At 38.2% G+C, this 21,271-nt stretch overlaps 1 protein-coding gene across 10 annotated transcripts in view; it reads right to left on the reverse strand.

Moving 5' to 3' along the window:
• The window catches only part of LOC117405460 (putative ATP-dependent RNA helicase an3), a 31,734-nt gene extending 23,762 nt beyond the window's left edge, over positions 1-7,972 (reverse strand). For 3 of the 10 annotated variants that reach the window (XM_034008531.3, XM_034008528.3, XM_034008527.3), the window contains exons 1-4: positions 7,695-7,971; positions 5,932-5,989; positions 5,653-5,700; positions 1,024-1,083 (exon numbers count right to left, since the gene is read on the reverse strand). In XM_034008531.3, the coding sequence (XP_033864422.1) occupies positions 1,024-1,083; positions 5,653-5,700; positions 5,932-5,989; positions 7,695-7,739 (211 nt within the window). In that variant the 5' untranslated portion in view covers positions 7,740-7,971. Of the gene's footprint in view, positions 1-1,023; positions 1,084-5,652; positions 5,701-5,931; positions 5,990-7,694 lie in introns of all 10 variants that reach the window. The other 7 variants (XM_034008534.3, XM_034008533.3, XM_034008529.3 and 4 more) reach the window with 5 other exon arrangements.
• Between the last annotated feature and the right edge of the window lie 13,299 nt (positions 7,973-21,271).

Here is a 21,271-nt window from a genome sequence, read left to right on the forward strand (position 1 = left end):
ATTTAACTTTTCATGGAAGCCTGGCGTGTGCATTTATAGCTGAGTTAACACAAATCGAACAGTAAACAGCAAAAATAGCTCGGACCCTAAATGGGTTAAAAACCCTAAAATAAACTGAAATTAAATCAAAAAGGGATAAATGAGCAGACCTACAAAATAGTTGCACACAACATGCCCCAAAGGATTTGATGAGGCCTGGAAGATCTTGCATTGTTTTGGATCCAAGAGTCATGTCAGCATCAACTGCCCCCCACCCCCGCCTTCACCTGGTCTCTTGATTTAATCCACACTTGAGAAGGGTACGAGGCGACATTTTGAATTGAAATAACCAACAAGCCATCAGCATGTTGTTTATTAGAAGTCGGGGACTTGATCTCCAAATGTAGACCACACTTGGAAACAAAGCACTATTATACACTGTTAACCTATATAGAAGGACTGTTTCCTAGCTTTACCTTGCTCGATTCTGCCATGGAGATGCAAGACTGTCAGAGCAAAGAATGTCAAATGAGTTTAGGGGTGTATTTAAATAAAACACTGGGACTTTTGCTTGTTGATAACTACACCGTTAAATATAAATATAAAATATATATAAACTGTACTCGATAGCCGTTCCATCAACATTTGTGCTTAATGACACTATTTTGACTGCACAATTCCCAATGTCAAACAGCTAGTTTACTTGCTGCACAACGAAATATTTAGACCCAGTTCAGTTTTAGTTTCTCCTTCTCTACAGGATAGGAAAAACAATAAGTTGAACATTTCTTATAAATAGAAAAGAACCTACTCCTGATCTCAAATCAGCCCCGCCCCGCAAGTATACTTCATTGAATCAAGGAAAAACACTTTAACATCCTGATATTGACACAGACAACTTAAAGCCCAAGTCTGTTACTTTAAAATGGCAATTAGTGTATAGCTTGTAGCAAATTTCATGGCATTAATGTTTAAGCTGAATCCGTATGCACGCAACATGAAGCAGAGCTTTCCTGTGCGTAAGCTGTCACAAGAGAAACTTACAGCTCCTTACTGTGGGGAGTGAATAACCGCTGTATCTACCAGAAGTATAAGCATTTCCTGCTGTGAAAAAAAAAGAAATAAATGAAACCAGAGCTACAATTCAATGGCAGTAACAAGCAAATACTGCCTTTTAGCATAGTCTACAAAAAGCCTATATTGAGAAACTGGGGCCGGTTGCAATAAGGTCGGTTTTGAAGTCAGACTAAGCTGGACTATCTCAAATTGGACTAGGTTACGTCCGTCTTGAATGTTGCAATATAAAAAACCTAACCTAGTCAGACTTGAAGTTAGACTTAAGTGGGACTTGAACAGGAAATCTAAAGTGAGAATAAATGGCATGTGCCTTTTTAAAGTCACAAAGAAATACCAATATTCTATACAACCGTGTAACAATTAACTTTAACAATATGGCAAAATGGAAAAAAAAATAGGATTTCTCAGAAACCAAAGAAGCTAACTATTAAACAAAGGCTCAAATATTACTATAATTGTAAAATTAATAACTCCTGAACTGAGTCGCAAAGGTATTAACAGATTTGAAAAAAATTGCGCTGTGTAATTTAACACTTCGTGGTCAAGCGTGTACTTGTTGGGAATGTTAAAAAAAAAACCCACCACAAGTGAAGTTTATTGTTTAGAAGCATTTCAAGAAAAACTTCCCGTGGCAAATAGATTTTTTTGTTGCCAACCTAGTTTGCATTTTTTTTTTTTTTAAATATTTAATCACCATTAAATATATTACTATATTAGTTATTTATTGGACATGCACAATCCATCGACTTGTGAAACTATTAACACATTAAGACTGACTTGTTTAATAGAAATGAAATGCTTATGCAATAAGGCACGAGAAGGCATGCATGGGTTGTGCTGGATATTGTCACTTCTTGGTGTGTTGTTGTCTAGTAAAGTAATCAAAGTCAATTTTTTTTTTTTTTTTTAAGCCAGTCATTTAAGCATTTAACTGCCCCATGGGTGGTACTAAGAGAGAGTGAAGAAAGGCGAAAGTCAGGTGGTTCAAATATCGTGTGTAGTAATGTAAATACTGTCAAAATATTAAAATATCCAGTTAAATTAATGAAGCCGGTTTCACAAAATGGCTGATACCAACTAAAAGGAGTAAAATAAAACTGAATCTCACAACTGTATCCGACCGAGGTTACAGAAAATGACTGGTATGTACTACAAACTAGATACCAAAACAGCGTCTTGTTTAAAATAGCAAACTGGTTCGTAGTGCAAATTAATATAAACTGGAAGAGATGACAAGACACCTTGATGTCTTCAGTATCTTGCATGACAGCAGGTATTTTGACAGGCGATTTCTTTGATTTTGGTGGCGCAGTGATACATGGTTAGCACAGGTGCAGTGATTTGCCTTTGTTCCTAATCGTGACATTGTGCTGGATATTGTAACGGCTTGGAACACTGATGGATCAATCAGCATGCAGCATTCTAACAATCCTTTTTATAATTATAGTACTATTAAGAAAGAAAGAAATCAGAAATAAAAAAAAGTCTACTGTAAACCTTGCGTGCATTTCGGTAGAAAAAACACTGGGGTTCAACAGTTACAAAACATCAAGAAAAATCAGAATTCCACAAAGCAGCAGTAATAGTTGGCAATGAATTTGTGTGTGATGCAACAAACTAAAACACCTGTACATCAGAAGTTGAATTCAGCTTAAAGAGTGGAAAAAACAGGCAGAAGCTACTTATATTTGAATAACTCCCAAGTGTTGCTTATTATAGTTGTACTCTTAGTATGTTACTTAAATGTATTAGCAAATGTGTTTCAAACTGCACGGAAAGGAACATTTCCTTAAATTATGTTATAAATTTGAGGTGAGGTTGGGTCACAGGGAACCTTTTGTGAATTTAGTGAACCAGTCAAGCTACAAGGCTAGACCCGCCCCTGTTAATCACTAATTGGTTGATTGTGTTCACTGTTAATTAAACCAAAATCCTACAAGTTACATTCTACTTTTGTGTGTTTTGTGCGACGGGGAAGGGGCAAGTATTTAAGAAGGACAAGTAGATTTAAGGACAAGTACATTGTTCTTGTATTTTGTCCCTTGGACAACAAGTTTTTTTGTCTTTAGAAATTGGCCACCCCTGCATATATAGATTAAATTATATATACAGTGTCGTGAAAAAGTATTTACCCAGTCTGATTTTCTGCATTTTTCACATTGCATTTGGCCAGATTTTTTTTTGTGGGATGTAGTAGTATATAGAGGGAGTCAGAGAAAAAATGACACCAAAGTTTGGTGCTTCTTTCATTTGTTTGGTGTGCAAGGTAATCAAACATGCAATCTTCAGGTGTGAAAGTTATTGCCCCCCCACCTAGTTAACTTAACCCAATTAAAGGGATAATTATGGTTGGCTGTTTGAGTACTTTGGTTAACAACCAGGCCTGATTTGGGCCAGCCCTGCCCAATATAAATCTGACTAACTTTGGCCCTTACCATCAAAGTGAAGTTGTCAGCTCAGAGGTTCTAGAGGCACATCATGCCACGAACATAATAAATTCCTGTAGACCTCCGGAAAAAAGTTGTTGATGTCTATCAGTCTGGAAAGGGTTACAAAGTACATTTCTAAGGCTCTGGGGCTCCACCAAACCACAGTCAGAGCCATATTGTCCAAATGGAGAAAGTTTGGGACAGTAGTGAATCTTCCCAGGAGTGGCCGTCCTGCCAAAATCTCTCAAGAGCAAGGCGTAAAATCATCCAGGAAGTCACAAAGAACCCTAGAACAAAATCCAGGGATCTGCAGGCCTCTCTCGCCTCGGCTAAGGTCAGTGTTCATGACTCCACCATCAGAAAGACACTGGGCAAAAATGGGATTCATGGCAGAGTAGCAAGGCGGAAACCATTGCTCACCAAGAAGAACATGAATGCTCGTCTCAAGTTTGCCAAAAAGCACCTGGAGATCCTCAAGAGTTCTGGAACAACGTTCTATGGACAGAGGAGTCAAAAGTGGAACTTTTTGGCCGACATGGGCCGCCGTTATGTCTGGCGAAAACCAAACACTGCATTCCACAGTAAGAACCTCATACAAACGGTCAAACATGGTGGTGGTAGCGTCATGGTTTGGGGATGCTTTGCTGCATCAGGACCTGGACATCTTGCCATCATTGAAGGAACCATGAATTCTGCTATGTATCAAAGAATTCTACAGGAGAACGTCCGGCCATCCGTCCGTGAGCTGAAGCGCAGATGGGTCATGCAGCAAGACAATGATCCGAAACACACAAGCAAGTCTACATCAGAATGGTTGAACAAGAAATTTAAAGTTTTGGAATGGCCTAATCAAAGCCCAGACCTAAACCCCATTGAGATGTTGTGGCAGGACCTGAAACGAGCAGTTCATGGTCAAAAACCCACAGATGTCACTGAGTTGAAGCAGTTCTGCATGGAGGAGTGGGCCAAAATTCCTCCACGGCACTGTGAGAGACTAATCAATAAACTACAGGAAGCATTTGCTTGCAGTTATTGCTGCTAAAAGTGGCGTAACCAGTTATTGAGTCTAAGGGGGCGATTACTTTTTCACACGGGGGCACTGGGTGTTGCATAACTTTCTTAAATAAATTAAATATGTATCAAATTTTTGTGTTATTTGTTCACTCATGGTCCCTTTTATCTAATATAAGGTTTTGGTAGAAGATCTGATAACATTCAGTGTCAAATATGCAAAAATACAGAAAATCAGAGAGGGGGCAAGTACTTTTTCATGGCACCTATATATATATATATATATATATATATATATATATATATATATATATATATATATATATATATATATATATATAAATGAATAAAATAAATTACACACTGTAATAGTGCTATCATGGAATGAACCATGCTTATTCTAAATATAGGTAAAGAACTATCGTATGCAAGGATTCTTTCAGTGTTATTCTGGTGGATTGTTTAGAGCAGGGGTTCTCAAACCGGGGGTCAAGTGGGGGGGGGGGGGCACGTTAAATTTCAGTCGTCCCCCCCCCACAATTACAGCTATACCGTATAACAGACGGACACTATTTGAGCTTTATTGGCTATTTTGATTGGATAATACTTCAATCAGAGGACTGCATACAGTACTTGTAGCAATGTTGCCCTCTGGCAGACTGGTATGCAGAACAGGTTAAAGCACTGGACAAGAGAAATAATGTGTCAGTAATCAAAATGGATACAAGAATGGCAGTGTTGAAGACATTAAAGGTAAATTAGACATTTCCATCAATGGATTTAAATCTGGAATTGATCTGATGCGATCAGAAACCCAGGAGGCACTGTAAACTGCACCTGCTACTGTAGTAGAACTGTAGACAAGCATTTGTGTGTGCCAAAATTGTTTGCATCATACTTGTTAAACCGGTATAGAAAAGAGTTGGGGTACGGCAATACTTTAAAATTTAGGTATATGGTACTTATGTATTGCTATACACAACTATTATCATGATTCAAGAGCAATACATAGCTTCTTGTTCTCCAATCAAATTGCTTTTGAAATATTAATGAACGCCTACAATTTGGTAAGATTCTCCTACTTGTTTGTCACTGATCAAAGACACCAGGCCAACATGTCCATGGAAAAAGACAAAAATCTTAGCTCAGTGCTTACCATTCTTAGAAGCCTCTTTGTTCCTTAAATGGGGTGGAATGTAACGTCCTAGGTAGAAAAAAAAACAGGCCATGTAAACTACCAGTAGGCAAGAATACACACTAAGGAACCTATAGCCAAGTAGCTTCAATAAGGATGCTGTAACCCAATGTAAAAGGCACGCGTACAAGTGCCAAGAATATGAACTTGAGTCAAGTTTGGCTCCAAGTGTACCGCTCTCTGGCACACTTATTTCCAACATCCAAGTTAGAGATCAATTCAAAAGCCTAAGATACTCACTGCCTGACACTCCACCTCCCTGTCCGTCAGCAGCGGAGTTCAAGTCTAGGCCAGCAAGCTGGGGAAATAAAAAAAAATAAAAAATCCAGGACAAGGTTACATAATTTATAAATTACACCTCTGACAAACCACTTAAACTGAATACCACCCCCACTGGCAAACAGAACTGCAAAGAAAGAATAAAAGTGCCTTAAAAAAAATAACTGCTGAGCAGGTACTTAATCTACATGCCAGCGACTACAGTATGTTGACAGTGTTGCCACAAACATTCCATGGGTAAATCTTTAAATTGAACCTCCACCATCTGTTAAATAAGCCATTAGGGTTTAAGATTAGATGCTGGCAAGCCAACCAGCAGCCAAGACCAATTCTGGCTCCTATTCTACAGTCACGTGTTTAAATATCTACCGGGGGAGGAGATACCGGCTTCCCAGGCCTACTTCAGATAAGGTTAATTACTGCGTAACTTCTGCGTTATGTAAAAATGTTTATGCTTTCTAAACAAAGATTGAATTTTTACATATTATGTTTGAATTTTTGCTATTATATATATATATATATATATATATATATAAATTGTTGACGCATACAGATTCGTTGCAGCTAGTCAGAATACAAACTGCCAAGTATACCGTTATATTTTTTACCGTCTGTGGCGACTAGTAAGGTTAGCTAGTCATTTATACCAGCAATAAACATTTGATTTTACTAAATAACGTGAACCCCTTTAGATTAACTATTTGTAGCTTCATCTTTTCTACAAGTTAAGCTTCCGACAAGGATTTAAACTTTTGCATAAATCCATATTTAATGTAACAAATAGCTGATTAAAGCAAAAAATAGACGGATTGAATACCGACATATTAATAAAGAAACTTAAACCGCAATATGTATGTAAAGGTAAGTAACAAACTATAAAACAACGTTTCTATAAGACTTTTGTTTTTATTTGACCAACACTAAATTATGTACAGATACCGATTTAGTTGTAAGTTTCTCCACGGCCAAACAACGCAACCAGCAGTCAATACTGCTTATTCAAAGCCTACGATTCAATAAAATATTTAGTTGGCAATTTCAAAGTTCTCCATTTAGATATAAAAATGTAATTTACTAAAAAAGACCACTGTAAGTAAGAGTCCCTTACATATATTCAATATTAAATAGTGTTAAATCTAACGTTTATGGATTAAGCAAGAGTAATTTAATTAAAAATGGATTTAGTTTAACACTGACAGATTCCTTCCTTTTGAGTCTTAGTTTACCTTTAAACTTTAGTTTAAACCGTACTTAAGCCAGTCAAAAAATCAATTCAGTCGTTGCAATAAAATAAATAATAAAGTAGGGAAGGCCCATTTGAAAACAAATACATAAATAAATCTTAAAATTAACTGCGTAGATATTTTCTCAACATGTAGAAAATACAGAAGCCTGTAGATGCCAATGTTTTCAAATGGTCGTGCTCTGGTTCCATGTTTTTAAAGTAGCAGTAATCTGAATACACCGAGAAGCCGGTTCCAGTAGAACAAAGGCCGCCATTGTAACTAAGGCTAGCGCAACCCGCATTGAAATGCGATGCTCCGCCATCATCACCATTACCTCCTCCTCCACCACCATTTTAATTTACAGAGCTAAACCCGAACGCACAGAAGACATGCCAGATAATCCATTTTCTGAATCACCGGGCACACCGACAACACCGCGTTTTCATCCAAAGTTTTCTCGGTTAAATTTTAAATAAAAATAACATATCTTTAACTCACCTGCTGATCTAGACCAAGTGCATTTTCGACGGCCACATGACTCATAACTAACGAATATCAATTATTTGTTTTGTTAGCAGAGAATGATTTGATAGTTGTCTTATCTGCCTCTGTTACTCTTTTCAGCTTCGATGAAATTTATATATAAATTATTTTTATTTTTTTTCCCCCGTGTGGTGTTACTCTTGTCCGCCTCTGCACTCGATTAGAGCCCTTTTAACCGACACCTTCCACTGGCCCGTGGAATAGAACAGCAGTAACTACCGCGAGACTTTATTTGGAGAACCAACCCTACAAAGAAGAGAAACAAGAGGCAGTTCTCGCGATACTTTCTTTTTTGGTAGAAGATGGGAGGGAAGAATGCAGCGGTTGCCACGAGTATGCATCAGACCATAATCATTCCTAAAATATTTGTATTTCAAGAAACTATTAGTTTCATAATGTGAAATATTGGACTTTTTGTCTTCATTTTTAACATATTTTTCTACACCAATACAACATACTGCCACAAGCAAAAGCTACATTATTTCACTTAAAACAAAAGTGGTAACAACTATCCACTGCCAATTGTTATGCATGAAAAAATATGTAAGGCCTTCTATTGTTAAATGGTTTATTCTCACCATACATCACAAAGTAAGTATTGCAGCAGTTCAACTATATTCTAAAGTATTATTATGCATTTCTTAGCAGATGCCCTTATCCAGGGCAACTTATAATTGTTATAAGATACCACATTATTTTTACATCACAATTTTTTTTTTTTTTTTTTTTTTTTACATTATTATTACATACAATTACCCATTTATACAGTTGGGTTTTTACTGGAGCAATCTAGGTAAAGTACCTTGCTCAAGGGTACAACAGCAGTGTCCCCAACCAGGGATTGAACCCACAACCCTCCAGTCAAGAGTCCAGAACCCTAACCACTACTCCACACTGCTGTTCCAAATGTTTTGGAATTACTGAAATAATGGAATATTCATGACCACCATGGAAAACATCTATAAGCCCTTAGGGCATTGGTTGTAGGGTAGCCCAATTATCAAAACATATGGCAGTTTCATCTTTGACTCCACTTTTACTCCCTTAAAAAAGTAACAAATGTCAAACCAGCAGAGCCAATTTGCAGTTTATTACCCATTTACCAGACTCCCCATTAGAGCTGCCAGTCCGGTTTTTAAACCTGCTGTCCGGTTTCCTAGTACACTGAAAACTGGGCACGCATTACCCGTTAACACAGTGCCAACGTTGCTGAAAGACCACCACTGGCTCTGCCAAAGGTGCACATTTGTGACAGACTGCTGTGACTTTAATTATCAATTGCTGCTGCTAAAACAACAAAAGAGTTGGACAAACGGCAGCACAATTTCAGCTTTTGATAGGTACATCATTTTGAAAAAAATGAAAGTTGGCAACCCTACTCCCCATGCTTTTGAATAGTTTCATGAGTTTTTCTTTAATCAATATCAATATACATGTATATATGTTTTAATTGTTTTAATGTCATTAAAACTGGAAAGAAAAATTCAAATGTATTTTATCTGACCATTTCCATTCCTATCGCACTTCGCCAGAGTCTGTATTTCTTTATTTAATGGAGAAGAGGAGTTTGATGAAAAAGTTAGCAGGGCCAAAAGAATCCAATATAAAAAATAAATCTGCATACTCATAATCATAATATGTATTTGATCTTGCTCTTAATTGTATTAATACTTGTACTGTGGTTCTTGAAATGTATTTTTGTTTACAACTGTAAGTCGCCCTGGATAAGGGCGTCTGCTAAGAAATAAATAATAATAATAATACATAGATAGACAGATAGATAGATAGATAGATAGATAGATAGATAGATAGATAATAGTATAAAGGTTGGTTTTGAAATTGAAAGGCATGGCTACTACATGATTGCCACTGATACCATCAAAATATTTTATTGTGAAGACGCTACATCAACAACTATACTGTGGACTAGGTGAGTATTTTCCAGGGACTAGCATTGTCTTGAGGATTTTTCCTAGGTACTGTCGCTTCTCTATTATTTAACCAGCCAATCGAAAACTTGAAGACCAACATGAATGAGAGAGCAGCCCGATGTTTTTCTTTTTTATATTATTCACTTTTTTTGTGAAGAAAATGTATTAAAAATTCAACTACAAAATGATAGGGGGAGCAGTTAAAAAGAGTACTGATGCTAATAAACCCGTGGCACTACCCTTTAAATGTTATTCCAATTCCATTCTTTTTGAAATTAGAAAATAAAAAGAAATGACTACCGGTATATTAAATATGTATTTTATATGTTTGACTCATGTAGGTTGCAGTTATTATTAGCTGCTATATGTTTAACAAGAAATTTGTGTAATGTGAAATATGTATCATTGCTTTTAGTTTAATGGCTGAAAATCACAAGACAATGTAGTTTAAAAATAAGGCTTATGGATCCCTGTCTTAAAGCAGGACATAGACAGCAAAGTCAGAATGGACAAGGACTTTGTTCTTTCCGTGTTTTAGATCTTGGTTTTAATTTTTTTTAGTAAAGTCAGACTTCAACCAACTTCAGTCATACATTTGGCGTAGCGCCCAGCTGGTGTTACGGTACTGTCAATGGACTCTTTATGACTTTTGTTCCAGACTGTATTGTTTTATCACAGGGTAACAGGATTTGTCATATAATATCTGACCGTGAGCAGAAATTATTGTCCAGTAGGGGGTTACAGACTTCTAAAGGGTCCCTAAAATCCTTCTTGACAAAAGACTTCTACATCCACTAAGTGTATACTGACACATATTCATATTATACCCAAACTTTTTTGGGTGAAAGGCTTCCACCTTTGCAAATCTACTACACCTTCCAACCCCACATGCATCTCCCTTCTTGCGTGTGCATAGCAACCAAACAGAAATCACTGAATAGCCTTGGATGATGTCAGATCAACCCAGGAAGATCACTAGACAGTTACTGAGGAACTGCAGTAAGAGGAGAGGCTGAACATTTTACAGGTGAAGAAGTAAGAACAGGATTTTGGAACTGCAACCTGTACCTACCCTTATTAAAGTTTACAGCTGCAGTATACCACAGTAAAAGCAAAGCCAAGTGTAGTAAAGCAGAGTAAAAATAACAACTTAGTTGCAGACATGAGAATATAAAGTCTTCTCCTGAGAAGCTTTTACAGTAACTATTTTAATTTTTTTTTTTTTTTTTAATAAATTTTACCTGTTTTTGAATTTTCGATTTTTTGCAACTGGCACTCTCAGTTTCTCCTGTCAAGTCAACCCTTTGTTTTCACCGTCCAGGCCAAAGCAAGGGGTGTTACCAAGCTGCTGAAGCCTAGAGGAAGGGCCCAGCCTGGGAGTTCTCCTAGTGGGTTGCCTCACTAGTAGGGTTGATGAAGAATGATGAGCTGGATGATGCCTAGCTTATTTTGTTCCGATCAATGAGAGCTCAAAGACAAATGCAGTGTTGCCTGTGGACCAAGCACAGCAAGTCAGCAAGCCCAGAATTTCACCATGACCATTTTTTTTGTCCCTCTCTGAAAATGTGTCTTTTCCTGTGGACTTGCTCCAAGCACATCCATGTGCTTGGGTTGCCCTATATTTATTGTTTTATTTATTTAGGTATTTTACTAGATATAGGCCTAGATTAAATTAAAATGGAGTAGCAGTGTGGAGTAGTGGTTAGGACTCTTGACCAGCGGGTTGTGGGTTCAATCCCAGGTGGGGACACTGCTGCTGTACCCTCAAGCATGGTACTTTACCTAGGTTACTCCAGTAAAAACCCAACTGTATAAATGGGTAATTGTATGTAAAAAATAATGTGATATCTTGTAATAATTGTGAGTTGCCATGGATAAGGGTGTCTGCTAAGAAAATAATAAAAATGTCCCCAAGTGCTTTTAGAAGCAGCTAAACTCCCTCATAACTGTGAATGAATTGTTTAGAATACATTACTGATGGTCCATTAGGTTGTATTTCTTTAACTGCTTGTTTCATGGTTCTTACAGCTCTATCTATCTATCTATCTATCTATCTATGAAGGCTGTGTGGTCCAGTGGTTAAAGAAATGGGCTTGTAACCAGGCGGTCCCTGGTTAAAATCCCACCTCAGCCACTGACTCATTGTGTGACCCTGAGCAAGTCACTTGTGCTCCGTCTTTCAGGTGAGACATAGTTGTAAGTGACTCTGCAGCTGATGCATAGTTCACACACCCTAGTCTCTGTATGTTGCCTTGGATAAAGGCGTCTGCTAAATAAACAAATAATAAATATATATATATATATAGTCATTATGTCACTAACAAACCTTGTTATCAGTTGGTTTGTTATTTGAAGCAGAGAGGAGGTGGGAAGGATGGGACCCAGGTACTCATTTAGTATCTAAATTTTACCCTTTAGATACTAAATGAGTACCTGGTATCTGGGCTTATATAACACAGTGTTATTTGTGTTGTGAGTTTTGGCTACTTTTATATATTTAAAACTACAATGAAGCTTTTAAATGTCATACCTGATGAGAAAAATGTGTTTTTTAGGTTAAACAAACAATCATCACAGAGTTTTCTTTTCTGTTTGCATTAGCCACGGCACTCTGGGAATCCAGGCACACAAAATGGATTCATTTCAGCAGGAAGATATTGTGTTGAATTTGGATGAGGTTTTTTTTTTGCCAGAGAAAATGAATACAGCCTGGTGCCAAGATCCTGTTTTGACTTATAACAATTTCAAACTGCTTTCTTGTTAAAGGGTGTGGTAAGTCGTTAAGAGAACATTTGTAATCAGTTCGGAAAAGGATATGTTTTATTTATGTAACCTGAAAGTGGTGCTAGCAACAAAATAATTCCATAAATCCTACCTGTGGCTCACTTCCATTTCCTATAAAGGTCTCAAATATGCAGTTTCGAAACAAATATGTGATATCGCAAACTTGTATTTCATTTTAAAGCATGACATCTGGTACCACACAAGGTGAAAGAAAGTTCTCTGTTTGTTTGACTTGCCTTCCAGGAAATCTGTTACACTTGTGCTTCCTAGGTTATTGCACCTCAGCAGTGTCTTCAGGTGAAGCAGCTAGTTGGTTACTGACAGTAATGAAGCCCCTGAACAGGTAGGGACAAATTTACTCTCCAGGTGAAATGACCATGAAACTGCAAGATTATTTGAAATCAAGGTCTGCAAATTGAGATTTCCGTAACCAAGAATTCCACCTTTCTGACTGCCTATATTTGGAAGACGTTGGCAAAGGTGGGTTGATTTCTGTAGCACACTGCCATTGAAGCTGTTCTATTACAGCTTCAGCCCGTTTTGAAACCGTTTGTGTGTGTGTGTTTTTTTTATTATATTTTTTTTACTGTGGTATTTTGTAGGGCAACATGATCAATGTGTCATTCACTAAACATCTTCTACAGCACAAAGTTTTGCACCATTCTCTTTTTAAAAGGACAATTTCATAAAATGTTTATTAAATAACTCACTATGTTAATTTAAGGGCTCCTATGCAGAACATATGCCTAATGTTCCCTGTTAGTTCAGTACAATTCTGCACAGGAACTGTTTTTTAAGGTTCTAGTTGAATAAATCTATTTCTAAAAGACCAATTTTTGTACAAAGGTACAATACTCTGGAGAATTCTATTTTCATTTTTTTTTTAAACAACTACAGACCTCCATAAGAAAGTTTGTTCTATATGACATTTGAATTGAGTTTTAAAGTGTATTTTAATTGTGTATACATTATCATTGTGGGGCATTGTGACAGAGAGCGAATGAATCCGAATCAACAATCTCCTTTTCGACCTGTAAGGGCGCTGTACAACAGGAACTGTAGGCCTCATACTGAATGGTTGGGCAGTTCATTCCAGGGTCAGTCGGAAGCCGGCCATTCAGGAAGGGGGCGGAGTCACTGTACCAGGAGTGAGAGAGGTGACGCAGTGTTCGACAGAGTTCTCCCCCTTTGAGCTCTTGTACGGCTGACAGCCTCGCAGCATCCTTGATCTGTTGAGAGAGGGGTGGGAAGAGCATAAAAGCTTGTCCAAAAATGTAGTGCAGCATGTGTTCCTACTCCATGATCGTCTGGATTTGGTTAGTCGTTTGGCCCAGGATAATCTAAAATCGGCTCAGCACTGGCAACAGCAGCATTACAACCAATTAATTTAGATATTTCGACCAGGAGACAAGGTAATGCTTCTTCTTCCCACATCGGAATCCAAACTATATACTAAATGGCAGGGTCCAAATGAGGTGATTCGGGCTATAGGGAAAGTCAATTATGAAATTCGGCAGCCAGATCGCCGCAATGAATGGGAAATTTACCATGTCAATTTATTGAAGCCCTGGCAGGCAAGGGAGGCCTTATTTATAGCCCCAGGCGAGGTAGAGGATGATTTTGGATCCTGTATAGAGGCCTCTAGCATACAGAACATTCCAATGGGGGAACAGTTATTCCCAGATCAGCAGAGAGATCTGCATGTTAACTGAGGAGTTCAAGGATGTTTTTTCTGACGTGCCCGGCAGAACTAATCTCATTAAATATGACATTATCTCTCCCCCAGGTACCACGGTTCGAGAGAGACCTTACTGGATCCCGGAAAGTCGACGAGGTGGCCTTCACAAAGAGGTGCGGGCGATGCTCGAACTTGGGGTGATTGAGCCTTCCAGGAGCAAGTGGTGCAGTCCGATTGTGATAGTCGCCATAAAATCATGTATTTCATAACACACCGTGCAGGGAAAGATCATCAAAATGCGGATTACTTTTCCCGGGAGGGGGGTGTAATGGGCAAGTTAGATTCAGCTGAGTGTTCCTTCGGCTCCACGCTGAGAGGTGGGATATGTGACAGAGAATGAATCTGAATCAACAACCTCCCTCCCGACTTGTGAGGGCACTGTACAACAGGAACTGTGGGCCTCGTACTGAATGGTTGGCCAGTTAATTCCAGGGTCAGTTGAAAGCCATTCAGGAAGGGGGCGGAGTCACTGTACCAGGAGTCATCGCCCTAGTATGGTGAGCAAAGTGTCAGTTATGAATTGGAGGAGACGTGACTGAACTAGCGATCGGAGGGGGCAGGGCTTAGGGTACTTTAGGGGGCCGTGACGCCTTAATTGGTTCCTTTTGTAGTAGTTAACGAGAAGAAACTAGGACTGTGAGATTGTGAGAGAAATGTTTTTGTTTGTTTTATAACTGTGTATATTTCCGCTAATACGAATCTGGGAGCTGCCGCTTCAAACCAGCAATAATCCCGGACTGCACTGCACCTGTATACAAACCAGCACCACTGTTTAAAGCACCGCACCTGCACCTAGAGCATGCACTGTCCGGAGATGTGTCTGTATCTGTGTTGTGTGTCTGTGTTTTGTATTACTATTTCGGGACTGCATCCCCTTGGTTTATACACTGGCAATACCCATAGCTGGGTAGAGCCAGCATTATTATTTCATACGGTCAAGGCAACCATTAAAAAGAAAATAAAAGATCTTGAACTGTGAACTTTGTGTTTGTTGTTGTCTGGAGCACCTGCATCACCCCTACATCTACGTTACTGCCACCGACATGCTGTTATCCCTTTGGTAGTCTCAAGCAGCAGTATGTAGCCCTGATTAGCAGTGTGTCTTAAAAGTTTAAGATAGCCCTGTGAATCAGCTGATGCACAGTTAATTGGCTGTGCTGCAAAGCTGTAGAATTCCCAGGTGCTCAGGATCTGACAGGCTTTCCAGTGAGCAGAGCCAATCAAATCCCACAGCAGCGAGATGAGCACCAAGAGGTTCTCCAGACTCAACAGTGTGTAATCAGCCAGACCTGCACTGTTGCAGCAAAGGAGCTATTCCAGTAGAAAATATAAAGGTGACAACATTGTGGCTATGCACTCACATCATTGTTTTAATCCACACACTACAAATACAAATTATTGATTGCAAATATTTTGTGACAAACCGGGGATTGTTTTGTCATGTTCTGGACCTTTTCAATGTCTTTTATACCATGTGGTAAAAGAAGCACTCTCACAACAGCAAGTGAAGTGAAAACAGGTGCTGCCTGTATTTTTATTACTGTACAAAAACAACATAAACCAAACAAAAGCCTAACTCCAAATTAGCTATAAAACAGGACAGCTAATCCGTTTATGGTAACAAAAACCACTTGGTCACTAAAACAAGTGAACACAACACAATACACGGCACTACATTTTCATTATTTCCTCCCCCTACTCTGCTACAATATAGCATTAAAAGTAAACTTGGTATGGGTAGGAAATATCAGAGTCATCTTACTTGATGCACTATTATTTAGATTCAGTCAGCAGACTTCAAACAAGCTGTGCTAGAACAGACAAACCTGTATTAAATAAAGACCATGTGTTCAGAAAGACCACCTTTCTATAGCGAATACTCTGTTTTGCTTACTAAATATCTTGGCATGCCTCAATAAGTGTCAGAAAATTGAGCATCATCCTTGTAATTAATAGTGGGGAGTGTCATGTACATTTTGTTAGCGGGGTCAGACAAATCTGGAAAGGTGTGAAGGAGGTTGGAGGGAGGGGGGGAGGCACTTTTAAGAACAACGTTGGATAAATGGGGAGACACCTCTCCTTGCCCCTTTTATTTCATGGGTCACTTCCGTGATCTTTCATACAGGCCCATTATTATAAAATCAAAGTACTAACTTATCGTGAAATAGACCATCCCAGCTCACGACATAGATGAAGAATACAACTGTATTCCAAATGCTAAGCTGTGACTGAGAAAACCCTGCTGAATGAAATGCCCACGTGTTTACAATATTTCTTACATTTTTCCATTGTTTAGTTCCCACTTCCCACTGGTTCTCTGTGTCATTCTGCTATCTCACGGTTTAGAAAATCATGTTGGACAGAATGTCTAAGTGGAATGTATTATTATTATTATTATTATTATTATTATTATTATTATTATTATTATTATTCTTCTAGGGTAAGTCAAATAAAGTACAAAATTAAAAGGATATGTCTCTTCCCGATGCAGTTCAAAGGTCATGCCTATGACATCCTGTTTTGAATATGTGTCTGTTTTTTGTTCATACAATTTATTTTATTATTATTTGTTTATTTAGCATATGCCTTTATCCAAGACTTACAGAGACTAGAGTGTGTGAACTATGCATCAGCTGCAGAGTCACTTACAATTACGTCTCGTCCGAAAGACAGAGCACAAGGAGGTTAAGTGACTTGCACAGGGTCACACAATGAGTCAGTAGCTGAGGTGGGATTTGAACCAGGGACCTACTAGTTACAAGCCCCTTTCGTTAACCACTGGACCACACAGCCTCCTGATTAATAAAGGATCAAGGAGGACTTGGTAAAGCCTGTTTTAAGTAATGCTGTGATGCATTACCTGAAACCAGAACCACAAAAACCTAATACAACAAAAGCATCTAAAGAAACAATCGAAAGAAGCATGAATTAATATGAAACTCAGGGTTTCACACTAAAAACTGTACAGCCTTGTGGTTTATGATGCCTATGATAAGGCCCCTAATGACTTTTAGCATGCTGACTGAGGACCCCCACCCAGTGAATCTACAGAAATGTGAAATTTGTTTTCTTTACAATCACCCTGTTTCAATCACCATGCACATTAGAAATTAAGATTAGAAATAATAACCCCATTTCTTTGTCAGGTGCCATGTTTGTGTGTTGTATTTTTATCTTAATATCCCTCTTAGCCATATAGTTGCATTACTATTATTATTATTATTATTATTATTATTATTATTATTATTATTATTATTATAGGAAGTGCTGCACTTGCCCATAATCAGAATGTTTTTTTCTTGTTTTTCTTGTTTCATAAATGTTTCATTTACAGGACAGACCAATTACATACTAATTACTAGATAAAGACTGAGCAATGCAAAGCAGCAGATATTCTTTTGAAAGGAGATTTCCTTTGCTGGTATTGCTGTTGCACCATGGCTGTACAGTACATAACTGGGGATAGCGTAATTCCACACAGGTTGACTGCCACAACTCATTCTGGATTCTAGCCATTTCAAAAACAGAGCTGCTGCCACCTGCAGGGTACTGCCAGCATATAGTTTGCAGATTCATGTCTCATACCTCTGCCTGTGTAACAAGGTTTTGGGGGGGGGGGGGGGGGGGGGGGCATGTAATAAAGCTCCTGTTTGACACATTGTCAATAAAGCCCTTATAAAACAAAATGCAGCTTCTTCAGAAATAGAAACTTTTTTTCTCAACATTTTTTGTTCTTTCTACTCCAGTGATTGATTTCTGAAAATAAAAATAACAAGTAACTTGCCAAAATGACCCGTTGCCTTTCTCCCATACAAACCAAAAACTGATTTGTGTTACAATTGTGAAATGCTGAAAAGAGACACACAGTAAAGAGACATTTGCCAAGGTGACTCTGTTATAGCAGGCTATATTTTAACATTACTACTGTAAACAGTTAGCCTGTCAGCATTTGTTCAGAAGACTTCCACAGTTTTAGTTTAGCAGATCACTTAACACTGAAGACATAGAGAAAGTCTCTGAACGCTAAACATTCCTACTTCACTCCGAAACTAAGAAGTGATTATAGCAGATGTTGAGCACTTACTGACCCAATCACCCATTCATCTATGAACGAAATAAATAAATAAAGTAGATCTCCCTTTTTTCCCCCAATGATGTCTCTGTTACACATTCCTGATACCATTTTATAGGAATCACCTGTAGTTTATATCTTCTACTTGGATTTTTAAATATGGTATGTACAGACTATTTTTTATATGTTTGGGGCACCAAGACAGTGAGGATTAATAGTGATTAAGGAAGCAGCCGCATTCGGCCTGATGATTCTGAGGGTGATATGTCAGCCATTTGAAGCGATTAGGGCCAGTTAAGGACACTTCCCCTGTCCCTCTATGACTGACAAGGGCCAGCTGTCTCTGGTGGGATCAGTGTGCAGTGGGGGGTGGGGGATCGAGAGGAGGCAGACTGAAGGATCAGGTGTTCTCCTGCTGCCACTCTGTGTCAGTACCATCGTTATCTGAAATGAAAGGCTACAAAACACATCTAAGTTATTTTGTAAAAATCTATTCTATTCTAAAACATAATGTTTCAAAACTTGATATCAAAAGTTGTAATGTCCTTTTACTTTCCAGATTTTTTTATTTATTTTTTTATTAAAATGAATAACTTTTTTTTAACAAGATCGACTGAAAAATATAGCATCATGAACCTCAGTTGTTTAATAGTTTTGTAACATAAATAGGCTTGTTATGACTGACAGGGGTGGTCATTTAACTGATGAAGCTAGACAGACATGAAGTGCACAATATATATACTTGCAGCCCTTTCTATTGTCTTCGGTGGTGGATGGGTTGGAGGGAGGTTCATCTGTACCATTAATACATGACAAACCCTTATTTAATCTGGTTGTATAGAAAACAAAATCAACAGCTCAGCATTTGCATGACCAACACCCCTACTCTTAAAATGTTGTGTGTACCACAGGATACACCACCTTTAGTACACTCCATCTAACATATGTTTTTGTTTGAACACAAACTGGGCATTGTGTCCCCTGAGATATATTCCCTTTAGTTTCTATGCAAAATCTCTAGCATCTGCTTCTCAGTTCTCCATTTATCATGCCTGATTGAAAACCATAATTGCTGCTTCTGGACAATGTAGAGACAGCAGCATGGTAATTGTAATAATGTTAATTATTTATTCACATGATTAGAGTAAAATAACTGTCACATTCTGTGTTTAGACAGTCAGTAGACAAGGCCATGTTAAATCCAATAAAACAATATGCTTATGCATTTTATTTACAGCGAGATCAATTGTATGTATCTGCAGGGCTACATCGCTCATAGAAGACATGGATGTGAAGTGCTACTCAAGAGAGGCAAAGAAAACAATTGGAGTTACTCAGACTCAAATTGTGAAGCAATACAATACACACATGGGAGTATGGACTTGGCAGACATGATGGCAGCTCTGTATCGCACACCCCAAAAATGGGGAGAGGGTGGTTTGATAAACTGAAAGTGTATCGATTGGATATCACCCAGAGTCTGATTCATTCTCTGAAGATGAAAAGGGGACTGCCGTCCCATTTTGAGCAGGTTGAACCACCAGTAAAATGTATCAACATGCCTGTAGTGCCAAGGCCAATCAGCAATGTACGTTTTCATGGCATTGACTACTTTCCTACATTTACACTGAAAGGAAGGTGCAGAATGTGTGCTGATGGGCAAACCACAGTCTGGTTTGAAACATGCCATGTGCGTCTGTGCATTGTTCATGGTACCAAGCCATGCAACTGCTTCAGAAACGTCCACCTCATGTGTGATCTATATGTACAATAAATACAATTTTAAAACATCCTTATGCATAATGGCTATGTGACCATTTGGGTTAAGAATGCATCTCTGTACAATCTCACCTCTGAAGCAGCTGATCTGGAGATTTCTCTTTTTGGTTTCATTGACAGAGTCTTTTAATAATAGATGTTGAATTTAATAAAATTGACAATAGTTGTGCAAAGATAGTTTATATGTAGAGGCACAACCTTCCTCCACCCTTTCGAACCCGCTTGCTGTCTGTGAGCCAAAATAGGCACACTCCTGCTATATAGTTTTATTAATTGATCAGCAGTAGGTTAAATGTCACAGGCCAAGGTATACATTTTAAAATATCATTAGCTTTTATACAAATTATGTTTATACCTATAACGTTCTACAGGAACTTCCTCTAAGAATTATATTTTGCTCTTGGAAGACAAAATAATACATTGCAAACGTTTATAAAACCTTACGGCATCTTTAACAATATCACTGAGGTGTCAATTTGCTGGTGTTTTATATTTTATGCAGTAAAACATACTTTTACTCTTCTTGAAAGCTCCCAACTCCGAATCTAACATAGCACTGGAATGGGACAGGTTGTAAACATGTTTATAGCCATACACCGAGGTATCTATGTCTTATCGGAACTGTATAGACCTAAAGAAACGTAAGTACACAAAACTAGACTATTTTATAATATATTTTTATTTATTGTTTCTATTTGTTTTTTAAATGATGTCAGTAAAAAAAAAAAAAAGGCCACTGTAAATCTGTACGTCAGTAAAAACAAAATGACAAGGTTGGCAACCCTGATTTGACTACACGACAATGTACAGGTGGGTTTTGTTTATTTAATATATTGTAGCGTGCACGGGGGAAGGCAGCAGTAGGGCTGGTAGGTGACGTAATCACACACAAAGACATAAGTCCGATATACGCTCCTCGCAATGGAGCCGGCTCTTTTGTACAGCGGTATCGGCACTATGCTTTCGTGTGAGAGATCCCGGGTTCCTGTCTGCCCTCTGCTTGTGTGTGGATTGCATGGCCCTGTGTGATGCACCTGCCTGCGGGAACTGAGATTCACCGCAATATATTTTTGTGGCCTATGGGGGACCTACAGTTAGTGGACACAAATTTGAGCACCCTCTTATATAGAAGTATCATGTTTTTGTTTTAGTTTTTTTTAAATTGGATAACAGTCAACATGGTACTCAGTTGTATTTTTATTCAGTAAACCGTGAAAGGTGATTATCA

This window comes from Acipenser ruthenus, chromosome 9 (genome assembly GCF_902713425.1).
Source record: "Acipenser ruthenus chromosome 9, fAciRut3.2 maternal haplotype, whole genome shotgun sequence".
In the NCBI taxonomy this organism is placed as follows: Eukaryota; Metazoa; Chordata; class Actinopteri; order Acipenseriformes; family Acipenseridae; genus Acipenser; species Acipenser ruthenus.